The 12,056-nt window shown below is 43.1% G+C and overlaps 1 protein-coding gene across 2 annotated transcripts in view; it reads right to left on the bottom strand.

The window, feature by feature from the left end:
* The window catches only part of Rfc1 (replication factor C subunit 1), an 82,102-nt gene that overhangs the window by 50,431 nt on the left and 19,615 nt on the right, over nt 1–12,056 (bottom strand). For both annotated transcript variants that reach the window (XM_045161678.1, XM_045161679.1), the window contains exons 3-4: nt 11,647–11,722; nt 9,642–9,758 (exon numbers count right to left, since the gene is read on the bottom strand). In XM_045161678.1, the coding sequence (XP_045017613.1) occupies nt 9,642–9,758; nt 11,647–11,722 (193 nt within the window). The remainder of the gene's footprint in view (nt 1–9,641; nt 9,759–11,646; nt 11,723–12,056) is intronic.

Here is a 12,056-nt window from a genome sequence, read left to right as displayed (position 1 = left end):
TGATGCTGAAACTGTTAAAGCTATGAGAACTCTTAAAAGGCAATTTGATGTTTCATACTGATGGTCATCTAGACAGGACCTAGAGTATCTGTGAGGGATTGTCTGGGTTAGGTTAGCTGCCATGGGATGACCCACCTTAACTGTGAGCAGCACCGTTTCATGGACAGGAGTCCTGAGGCAAACAGAATGAAGTGAAGAGCGGGCTGAACGTTTGGCGCTTTCTGCGTCCTCACCGAGGACTGAACGTGAGCAGCTGCCTCAAGCTCCTGCCACTGTGTCCTCTCGTCATGACAGACTGAAACCCTGAACTGGAAGATGAAATAAGCCCTACCTTAAACTCATCTTTGTCAGGTTTTTGTTTCGTTTTGTTTTCCCTTTTTGGTTTTTCAAGGTAGGGTCTGGCTCTAGCCCAGGCTGACCTAGAATTCACTATGTAGTCTCAGGCTGGCCTCAAACTCACAGCAATCCTCCTACCTCTGCCTCCTGAGTGCTGGGATCAAAGGCATGTGCCACCATGCCCAGCTTCTGTCAGGTATTTTGTCCCAGCAATGGCAAAGGTAACTAATACAGATAGACTAAGTAGAGATTACATTAAGAGCTAGACAAGAGTGTCTAGGGTAGAATATTAACTGATTATAAATGTCCCTCACGGATTTAGAAACTGGGGTTTGACTACCAGCTAAAGGACTAAATCTATTGGGAGCTGGAGAGATGACTTAGTGGTTAGACACTTGCCTGCCAAGCCAAAGAACCCAGATTCAATTCCCCAGGATTCATGTAAGCCAAATGTACAAAATGACACATCTGGAATTTGTTTGCAGCGACTGGAAGCCCTAGTGTACTCGTTCTCTCCTTTCTCTCTCAAACAAAAATAGTTAGCCAGGTGTGATGGCACACACTTTAATCCCACCACTCAGGAGGCATAGGTAGGAGGATCACCATGAGTTCAAGGCCAACTTGAGACTATATAGTGAATTCCAGGTCAGCCTGGACTAGAGTGAGACCCTACCTTAAAAAAATAACAACAAAATAATTAAAATAAAATAGTTAATTAAAAAGAAAAAAGAAAGAAAGGGAGAATGGGCATGCCAGGGCTTCTAGCCACTGCAAATGAACTCCAGATGTATGCACCACCTTGTGCATCTGGCTTCACATGGGTACTGAGAAATCGAACTCAGGTCCTTAGGCTTTTCAGGCAAGTGCCTTAACCACTGAGCGATCTCTCCAGCCCTAAAACCATTTTCATAATATCTGAGAGAAAATGTAATTATACAAAGCCGGGCGTGGTGGTGCACACCTTTAATCCCAGCACTCGGGAGGCAGAGGTAAGAGGATCACCGTGAGTTCGAGGCCACCCTGAGACTCCATAGTGAATTCCAGGTCAGCCTGAGCTAGAGTGAGACCCTACCTCAAAAAACCAAAAAACAAAAAACAACAAAAAAAAAGAAAATGGAGCCGGGCGTGGTGGCGCACGCCTTTAATCCCAGCACTCGGGAGGCAGAGGTAGGAGGATCGCCGAGAGTTTGAGGCCACCCTGAGACTCCATAGTGAATTCCAGGTCAGCCTGAGCCAGAGTGAGACCCTACCTTGAAAAACCAAAAAAAAAAAAAAAAAAAAGAAAAAAGAAAATGTAATTATACATGGAGCTCAAATGAAAAGATATGGAAATATCCACAAAAAATTTCAAGTCCGTTGTTTCTGTATTAAGCAAGAACTATACACACAATCCCTTCTTATCTGCTGGCCACAAAATAAACACCTCTCCATGGCGGAAAGAATGTAAGAGCCAGGGAAGGGTAGGACTCCTTACAACATGCTCCCTCCAGACACAAAATGGCCTGGATATCCATAACCTCACAGTGCCTGACACTACCTACACAAGACCATGATAAGAGGAGGAAAAGATGATGACATCAAAATTAAAAGAGAGACTGAATGAGATGGGGAGAGGGTATGATGGAGAATGGAGTTACAAAGGGGAAAGGAGGGGGAGGGAGGGTATTACCATGGGATATTTTTTATAATCATGGAAGTTGTTAATAAAAATTTGAAGAAAAAAAAAAGAAGTAACAACTTTACTGAAATAGTTAAAAAGAAAGAGAGAGAGAGAACTCGCCAGACATGGTAGCACACACCTGTAATCCCAGCACTCCGGAGGCAGAGGTAGGAGGATCGCCGAGAGTTGGAGGCCATCCTAAGACTACATAGTGAATTCCAGGTCAGCCTGGGCTAGGGCAAGACCCTACCTCAAAAAAAAAAAAAAAAAAAAAAAAGATAAGCCAGGCGTGGTGCACACCTTTAATCCAAGTACTTGGGAGGCAGAGGTAGGAGAATCACCGTGAGTTCAAGGCCACATAGTGAATTCCAGGTCAGCCTGAGCCAGAGTGAAACCCTACCTCAAAAAACCAAAAAAAAAAAAAAAAAAAAAAATTCATTATGGGCTGGAGAGGTGACTCAGTGGTTAAGGCGCTGCTTGCTTGTGAAAGCTAAGGACCCAGGTTTGACTCTTCAATACTCACCTAAGCCAGATGCAGATGGTGGTGTACACATCTGGAGTTTGTTTTACATTGGCTGAAGGACCTGGTACACCCATTCTCTATCTGCCCGTTTCTCTCACTATCTCCCAAATAATTAAATTTAAAATTTTTAAAAATAAAATAGGTGTCTTGCAATCCTACACAGTGTAGAGAGAGGAAGCATTTCTCTTCTTTAACATTTTTTTGTTTTCTAACAAGCCTAAATCTGTTTCTGTCTTGTCAGATGCCGAAGGCAAGCTATGTTCCTTTCTCCCCAGAAACTCATAGTGAAATACTGATAAACAGATCTAAGTCAGATTTCTGAGAACTACGTGAAAAATCACAGGCAACGGAACACTTGAAATTCCCCTCCAGGATATTTGTCTCCTCGTAAAAACACCATTAATTTTTATTTATAGACAACATGATCTCAAATGCGGTAACCACCACACCAAGTAAAATAGCATTTTCCAACACAGCAGAGGAGCTGCCTCAGAGAGGAGGATGTTTTGCCACTCTGAGGTAGATACATTCATTTATTTACAAGGACAATGGATGAAAGAGAAGGAAAATAATGTGAAGGTTTATAATGAAATCTATTTATAAGTCAGGAAAGAGAATAATCTAATTCTAGAGTTCCTCCTGCTAAGAGTACACACGGCACTATGGTCCTCCTCTCTGTGGACCCAGAGCACAACAACATAATAAAAGTACTGGGGAAGCCTCACTACAAAGACTTAAAAACTTACAACGTGAAAAACTAAAGCTGCTGCTTAAACCCTTTAAGGGAGAGACAGAGGTTAAGGCGCTTGCCATCACAGCCTGACAGTATGGGATCGGGTGGTCGGTACCACGTACAGTGAGAGAACGAAGTGGCACACGCATCTGGAGTTCATTTACAGCAGCAAGAGGCCCTGCACCCATGTGTTCTCTCTCTCTCTCTCTCTCTCTCTCTCTCTCTCCTTCCCTGTCCCACCTCTCTCCCTCTTTGCCAATTAATAAAATTTTTGTTTTGTTTTATTTTTTCAAGGTAGGGTTTCACTCTAGCCCGGGCTGATCTGGAATTCACTATGTAGTTAGTCTTAGAGTGCCCTTGAACTCAGTGATCCTACCTCTGCCTCCTGAGTGCTGTGATTAAAGGTGTGTGCCACCATGCCCATTTTAAAAGTACTTTTAAAAAAGAAATACCTGGGCTGGAGAGATGGCTTAGCGGTTAAGTGCTTGCCTGTGAAGCCTAAGGACCCCGGTTCGAGGCTCGGTTCCCCAGGTCCCACGTTAGCCAGATGCACAAGGGGGCGCACGCGTCTGGAGTTCGTTTGCAGAGGCTGGAAGCCCTGGCGCGCCCATTCTCTCTCTCTCCCTCTATCTGTCTTTCTCTCTGTGTCTGTCACTCTCAAATAAATAAATAAAAAAAAAATGAACAAAAAAGAAATACCTAAGTGGCACATGGTGGTGCATGCCTTTAATCCCATCACTGGGGAGACAGAGGTAGGAGGACGGCCTTGAGTTCGAGGCCACCCTGAGTCTACACAGTGAATTTCAGGTCAGTCTGAGCTAGAGTGAAACCCCTACCTCAAAAAACAAACAAAAAGCCGGGCGTGGTGTCGGCCTTTAATCCCAGCACTCGGGAGGCAGAGGTAGGAAGATCACTGTGAGTTCAAGGCCACCCTGAGACTACATAGTGAATCCCAGGCCAGCCGGGGATAGAGTGAGACCCTACCTCGAAAAACCAAACAAACAAACAAACAAAACATTCCTAAATGAGATCAGGAGAAGAAATTAAGTAAAGGAAGGGTGGGGGTAGACTTAATCAAAATCTAGGAGGGTATGAACAAGTCATATGGAAACCTACTTCTTAGACAATGGTGCATCCAGAAGCCATAGACTATTATTAAAAAATTTTCAATGCTAGGGATGGGATACCTTCCAGTGAGTTGTTGGCCAGGGAAGTCCCTGATGACCCCAAAACATTACAGGCCATTGCCAAGGCTATTGGTTTCTCTACAGGAATAGATGGTAAGACCCTACTGCTGAAGAATCCACATGCTTGGGCTGCAAGGTCACTGAAAAATCCTGCTGGAACTCAGCTGATAACCTCCTCCATGTAGACCAGCTGACAGAAAGCTGGAAAAAGTTACGTTCATACAGCTCCATGGGAGAAAAAGAAGTCATCAGTGGCGATAAACAACAATGGGCACTGCACGCCTTAAGTTGGACCAACCAGACCAAATGAGCCAACAGGTGCAACAGTGACATGTCTGTTATGGGGGAAACCAAAAACTCAGTAATTGGACTGACGGCCTGCTCCATGGGAGGGAATACATGCCTGGTACAGAAAACTATGATGGGAGGTCAGGAGCCCCAGTGCTGTCACGTGTGCTGGTGTCTGGCTAAACACGTATGTTATGCTCACCAAACTGAGAAGCTTCTCTTTTCAGATGGTGGTGACCTCTGGGATGACTCAAAAGGCATCGTAGTGCTGAGCAGTGACAGAAGAGTGTTCAGCACTGAAACATCTCTATCACACATTCCAAGGCTCAGAGTCCATTGAGGAAGAGGTGAAGAAAGACTATAAGAGCCAAAGGAAGGGTAAGACTGCTTACAATGCAATCTTCCAGACACAAAATGGCCTGTATATCTATGACCTCAATGCCTGATACTATCCTAGTACCATCATAATAAGAGAAAATGATGCTATCAAAATAAGAGACATGTTGAGTGAAAGGGGGAGGGGATATGATGGAGAGTGGAGTTATGACCGGGAAAGTGAAGGGGGAGAGAATTAGCATGGTTTATTGTCTATAATTAGGGAAGTTATCAATAATAAAAATTTAAATTTAAATTTAAATTTAAATTTTCAAAAGTTAAATTAAAAATTAAGTTAAAAATTTAAAATAGGGGCTAGAGGGATGGCTTAGTGTTTAAGGTGTTTGCCTACAAAGCCAAAGGACACAGGTTTGATTCCCTAGGACCCACATCAAACAAGATGCACAAGAGGATGCATGCATCTGGAGTCCATTTGCAGTGGCTGAAGGCCCTGGCATGCCCATTCTCTCTCTCTCCCCCTCCCTCTTTTTCTGTCAAATAAATAAATAAATAAATAAAACCTTTATCTATGAAAATCCATTTCAATACTTACTTGAGTCAGAAACTTAAACTGTCATTTTGATTTGGAAAAGTACTTGTTAGGCCTTCAATAAACATTAATTAAGTTAGTGGAAGAGAAAGTAAACAAACCACCTTCCATTTGTGTGGCAAATCGAACATTCCAAGCATAGAAGCACAAAAAATAAAGCTTCAAGGCCATTCATCTTTATCAAGAAACCAGATACCCCATGATTAATGACCAAAAAAATCCTATCAGAGTCAAACTCAGACAGTTATGCTGGCTCTTTCTCTGTAGTGCTAGAGTCACAACAGCATGCTGGGGGAAAAATAGACAGACAGGCTAACATATTAGATATTAAAAAGCAGCCAGGCATGGTGGTGCACGCCTTTAATCCCAGCACTCACGAAGCAGAGGTAGGAGGATCACCGTGAGTTCGAGGCCAGGCTGAGACTACAGAGTGAATTCCAGGTCAGCCTGAGCAAGAATGAGACCCTACCATAAAACACCAAAATAAAAAATTCTTTCAAACAGCCACTGGTGAAACTGAAACTGCACCTGTGGCAAATAAAACACAAGACTTCTCACTTCATTAAATAGCTAAAACTAAATAGATTTACCCGCTACAAGAAACATTTGGGGCTTTGCCAACTGAGAAGAACATTTGACTAGTCAATGGTTAGCTATGAAGATATTTGTTAAGAATATGTTTTTTCTAGGCTTGTTTTTTGAGGTAAGAGTCTCGCTCTAGTCCAAGCTGACCTAGAATTCATTATGTAGTCTCAGGGCTGAGGATGGCCTCAAACTCATGAGGATCCACCTACCTCCGCCTCCCCAGTGAGTGCTGGGATTAAAGGTGTGCATGCCTCCATGAAAATAAGAATATGTTCTTCCTATTTCTTATTGGATTCCATTCCCCAGCCACTAATGCAAAGTTGGATAGGCATTTGTTTGTAGCAGCAAGAGATGCTAGTGCGCGCATGCACACAGAGAAAGAGAGAAAGACAAAGATAGGTACTGGAAAAAATATATATTTTTCAAAAATGCAGAAAAGGAACTTGGAAGATAACTTAGTTGCTAGAGTGCTTCCCCAGTATGTAGAAATCCTAGGTGCCACCCCCAGCACCACATAAACCTCGAGTGAAGGTACTCACCCGTAAACCTGTGATCCCCACACTTAGGAAGTACACACAAGCAAAAAAAGAGAAAAGAAAAAAAATATTGCCTAATCATCATAGGAAGTTCAGTCAAAGCCAGGCAGCCTGTATTCCCACAGTCAGGAGGCAGAGGTAGGAGGATCACTATGAATTCGAGGCTAGCCTCAGACTACAGAGTGAATTTCAAGTCAGCCTGAGGTAACATTCTACTGAAATAAACAGTCCCTTGTTAAAGAAGTCTGGAATTACACCCTAAACTGTCTGAGCCCTTTGTGTACTCAAAATCACAAGATAAGAACAGCCTTGACCCTCAGTTGAAGGCCAGGGCTATGGACACTGACATGGCCAGGATGTCACTGGAAAGTCCAATCACACCACCTTCAGTTACATAATGAATCCATTACCATACTATTCTCCTTGGCCCTCCCACATTCAAAACTTCACCAAAGTAGCCAGATCTAAATAGGCCTCTCAAATAGTTCATTTGTACAATGTGTCTGAGCAGGTATTTAGCAACAGAGAACAGAAAGGATAAGTGTCAATCTTCCTAGGCACATGGGAGCTGAGGAAGGAAGACCACCATGAGTTAAAGGCCAGCCTGGGACTATAGGGTGAGTTTCAGGTCAGCCTGGACTGGAATAAGGCCCTGCCTCAGGGAAAAAAAAGAAAAAGAAAATCAATTTACCACTGTTTAAAAACTGTTCAGTGAGCATCAGATTACCACAATTTTCTGAAAACTATGCTCATACCATTGAAGCACTGCTAGATCAATTTGAACTTCATCAATAAATGTCTTACACAGCCTATGAAGTTCATCTGTGGGCTCACTGTTTAATAATTTATTTTCCTGTTCACTGCCTAGCAGTTTGTGTGTCAGAAACTGGGCCTGGCCCTTATGTGCACATCTCCCATATGACTCTCGTTATAGTCTCCTGGAGATAAGATGCTACAATAGGAGGGGGTATGAAGGAAAGTGGAGTTGCAAAGGGGAAAGTGGGGAAAGAGGAAATCATCATGGTTTATTGTCTATAATTATGGACGTTTTCAATAAATAAACAAGTAATTTTTTAAATGCTACAGTCAAAATGTCTTCACATTAACGTAAGTGGGTGTCTTCCTAAGATGATAATATATCCCAGAGATCCTCTCACAATAAAATACTTACTCATGTTTTTGTTCTTTTGGTTGGGTACTGAGGACCAAACCCAGGGACTCCAGCATGCTAGGTAAGCACTCTGCCATTGACCTACATCCCCAGACCAGAGAATACTGCCTAGAAAACAACTGGTTTCACTCTGAAACCTTAAAACAGGTTTACAATTATGAAATGTCTTTTGCTCATTGATCTTTCTTAAAACAGACCAAATACAATAAACTTAAGATTAAAACAATCTTTAAGAATGCTAAGTGAGAGACTGGGGAGATGGCTTAGCGGTTAAGCGCTTGCCTGTGAAACCTAAGGACCCCGGTTCGAGGCTCGGTTCCCCAGGTCCCACATTAGCCAGATGCACAAGGGGGCGCACGCGTCTGGAGTTCGTTTGCAGAGGCTGGAAGGCCTGGCGCGTCCATTCTCTCTCTCCCTCCCTCTATCTGTCTTTCTCTCTGTGTCTGTCGCTCTCAAATTTAAAAAAAAAAAAAAAATTAATTAAAAAAAAAGAATGCTAAGTGAGCTAGCCAGGCGTGGTGGCACATGCCTTTAATCCCAGCACTCAGGAGGCAGAGGTAGGAGGATGGCTGTGAGTTCAAGGCCACCCTGAGACTCCATAGTGAATTCCAGGTCAGCCTGGGCTAGAGTGAGACCCTACCTGGGGGTGGGGGGGAGAATACTAAATGAAGCCGGGCATGGCACGTGCCTTTAATCCCAGCACTTGGAAGGTAGAGGTAGGAGGATCACCATGAGTTCAAGGCCACCCTGAGCCTGTGTAGTGAATTCCAGGTCAGCCTGAGCTAGAGTGAGACCCTACCTCAGAAAAAAAAAATTAACACTAAATGAACCAGGCATGGTGGTGCACACCTTTAATCCCAGCACTGGAGCAGCAGAGGTAGGAGAACCACCATGAGTTTGAGGCTAACCTGAGACTAAATAGTTAATTCCAGATCAGCCTAGGCTACAGTAAAACCCTACCTCAAAAAAAAGAAAAAAAAAAAAAAGCTAAACTCTTCAGTATCATCAAGGAACAGAGCTCAAGTCATCTATGCTCTTCTAAATTGTGATGTGGGGCTGGAGAAATGGCTCATCACTTAAGGTGCTTGCCTGCAAATCCTAACAACCCGAGTTCAATTCTCCAGTAAAACCATGTAAAACCAGATGCACATGTATTTGGAGTGTTTGCAGCCCTAGCGCACCCACCTTCTGTCTGTCTGTCTGTTTCTCTACTTTCAAAAAATAAAGAAAAAAGTCTACACATTAAATATATATATAAGTGTGAATAATCACCATACACACTTAAAAGATTATGACTTCAGCAAAAACAAGCAAGACTTAAACTTACATAAAAATAGTTCTAAAGTAGCCCTCTAGTATTTTAACATGACTAAAGATAAAATTCAACAGATGTGAGTCAATATAGAGTATTTTTGGAAAAGTTCCCCCAGGGCTAAGAATGACCTCAATGGTGTAACACTTGCCTAACATGCATGAGGTCTAATTCCATCTTCAGTGCCACAAAAATAAAACCAAAACACAAGAAACACCTTTGACCAGCCCTTCAACCCACAGAAAATTCTGAAGATGATTCCTGCCTTCGTCCAGAACAAAAAGGGCAATAGAAATCCACCTCAATGTGAAGGAAATCCATTTAGACAAACAAAAAACATAACACTGTATATCTCAAAACTCCCAACTATCTTCAGCACCCTTACCTGTGTCTGAAACGTAAGTCACAGGATCCTGCCGTAGAATTTTACCAGGTTTGGAAGACACTTTCTCTGGTTGCTTCTTGGCATTTTTCACCTGCACTGTGCCCTCTGATTCTGAATCTACGTATGAGAGAAAAATGGAAGCTTTGAAAGGAAATTCTAAGAGGTAGGAGGACTGCTGAGAGTTCCAGGCCACACTGAGATTACATAGTAAATTTCAGATCAGCCTGGACCAGCGTGAGACCCTATCTTGAAAAAACATAAAAAAGGGGGGGGGGGGCTAGAGAGATGACTTAGCAGTTAAGGCGTTTGCCTGCAAAACCAAAGAATCCTGGTTTGATTCTCCAGGACCCACATAAGACAGACGCATAAAGGGGCACAAGCATCTGGAGTTCATCTGCAGTGGCTAAAGGTACTGGCCTGGCCATTCTCTCTCCCTCCCCCCCCCCTTTCTCTTTATAATATAGAATCTTTTCTCAAAGTAGTAACTGTAAACTACTTTCTTTACTGCTATCCAGAATAACTCTATGCATAATCAGTTTCCCACTGCCGCAGTGACACATCATCACAAGCCAAGGGGTTTAAGATACACGAATATTAACTATGTTAACAGTCAGGGACCAAGTCTGATATGGGTCTCATCAAGGTGTAAGCACGGCCAGGTTCCTTCCCAAATTTTCTACAGAAGAATGCATTCCCTTGCTGTTTCAGGTCAATAGTGGCTGTCAGCAATTCTTAACTCTTGACCCCCTGTCCCATGGTCAGAGCCAGGAAGCTGTGCTTGAGGTCACAGACCTGTCATCTCCGCTATTCAGGAGGCCGAGAGGCAGGAAGATAAAAAAGTTCAGGCCTGCTTGGGCTATAAAATGAGTCCAAGACTAGCCTGGGCAACTCAGTGAGACCCTCTCTCATAGTTTCAAATTGAAAAAGACACCGGGCGTGGTGGCGCACGCCTTTAATTTCAGCACTCGGGAGGCAGAGGTAGTAGGACTGCAGAGAATTCGAATCCACCCTGAGACTACATAGTGAATTCCAGGTCAGCCTGGGCCAAAGTGAGACCCTATCTCTGAGGAAGAAAAAGGGGGGGGTGGATAGGGGCTGGAGAGATGGCTTGGTGGTTAAGCATTTGCCTGTGAAACCTAAGGACCCTCAGTTCAAGGCTCATGTTAGCAAGATGTACAAGGGGGCGCACACATCTGGAGTTCGTTTGCAGTAGCTGGAGGCCCTGGCACGCCCATTCTCTCTCTCTCTCTCTCTCTCTCTCTCTCTCTCTCTCTTCCCCCCCCGTCTCCCTCTACCTCTACCTCTACCTCTGTCACTTTCAAATAAATAAATAAAGATAAACAAAAAAAGAAAAGATAAAAAATCACCATAGTACAGAGAAGAAGTGTTGAAGGAGTGCTCAGCACTGAAACATCTCTATCACTGCCTCCAAGGCTTACAGTACATTGCGAAAGAGGTGGCAGAAAGAATGTAAGAGCCAAAGGAAGGGTAAGACTGCTTACAATGCAATCTTCCAGACAGAAATTGGCCTTAATATCCATGACCTTGCAGTACCCAGCACTACACAAGATCATTGTAATAGGAGGAAAAGATAATGACATCAAAATAAAAGAGAGACTTATGGAGAGAGGGAGGGGATATGATCGAGAGTGGATTTGTGAAGGAGAAAGTGGAGGAGAGGAGGGAATTATTATGGTCTATTGTCCATAAGTATGGAAGTTGTTAATTAAAAAAAAAATGCCTGTGTGTGTGTATCTCATAGTCAAAGTGAACGAGACATGCTACATACTCACACCCTCTACACGCACAAACCTTCAGTACACTACAGAATTTAGGTTCTGCTAAGCTCTGCAGTTAACTGCTTTAAGCTTTACTTGAGCATAAAGCTCTTCTCATGCATATTAACATCAACAGAACTGGATGTCTCAGCCCTCAGTTTGGAAAACACTGTTACGAAGATATAAAATAATGTAAATCCTTTGAAGGTCCTTGGAAGGAATCGTACCTGAATCATAGATGACCCTCTTTTTCCTGTTTGGTGGCTTTTGTTTGGAGGCATCCTCTTTACTGGAGCTGTTGACCTACAGACACCACAATCAGAACAAGAAGAAGCCCATGTAACATCCTTTCTTGCTCATTAGACTTGAGCTTAGTGATTCTCAACAGGGACAATTTTGTCCCTATGGAGACATTTGTCAAGGTCTAGAGACAATGTTTATTAGAAATGGGAATGGGTTAAATAAATAAATAAAATTTAAAAAAACAAAGGTGGGCTCATGCCTTTAATCCCAGCACTCAGGAAGCTAAGGGAAGAGAACTAGCATGAGTTCAAAGCCAGCCTGGGCTCTAGAGTGAGTTCCAGGTCAGCCTAGGCTAGTGAGAGCCTGCCTCAAAAAAATAAAAATAAAAATACAG

Source organism: Jaculus jaculus, chromosome 11 (assembly GCF_020740685.1).
Source record: "Jaculus jaculus isolate mJacJac1 chromosome 11, mJacJac1.mat.Y.cur, whole genome shotgun sequence".
Taxonomy (NCBI): Eukaryota; Metazoa; Chordata; class Mammalia; order Rodentia; family Dipodidae; genus Jaculus; species Jaculus jaculus.
The sequence above is the reverse complement of the archived record's forward strand: the minus strand, read 5'-3'. Positions and strand labels throughout refer to the sequence as shown.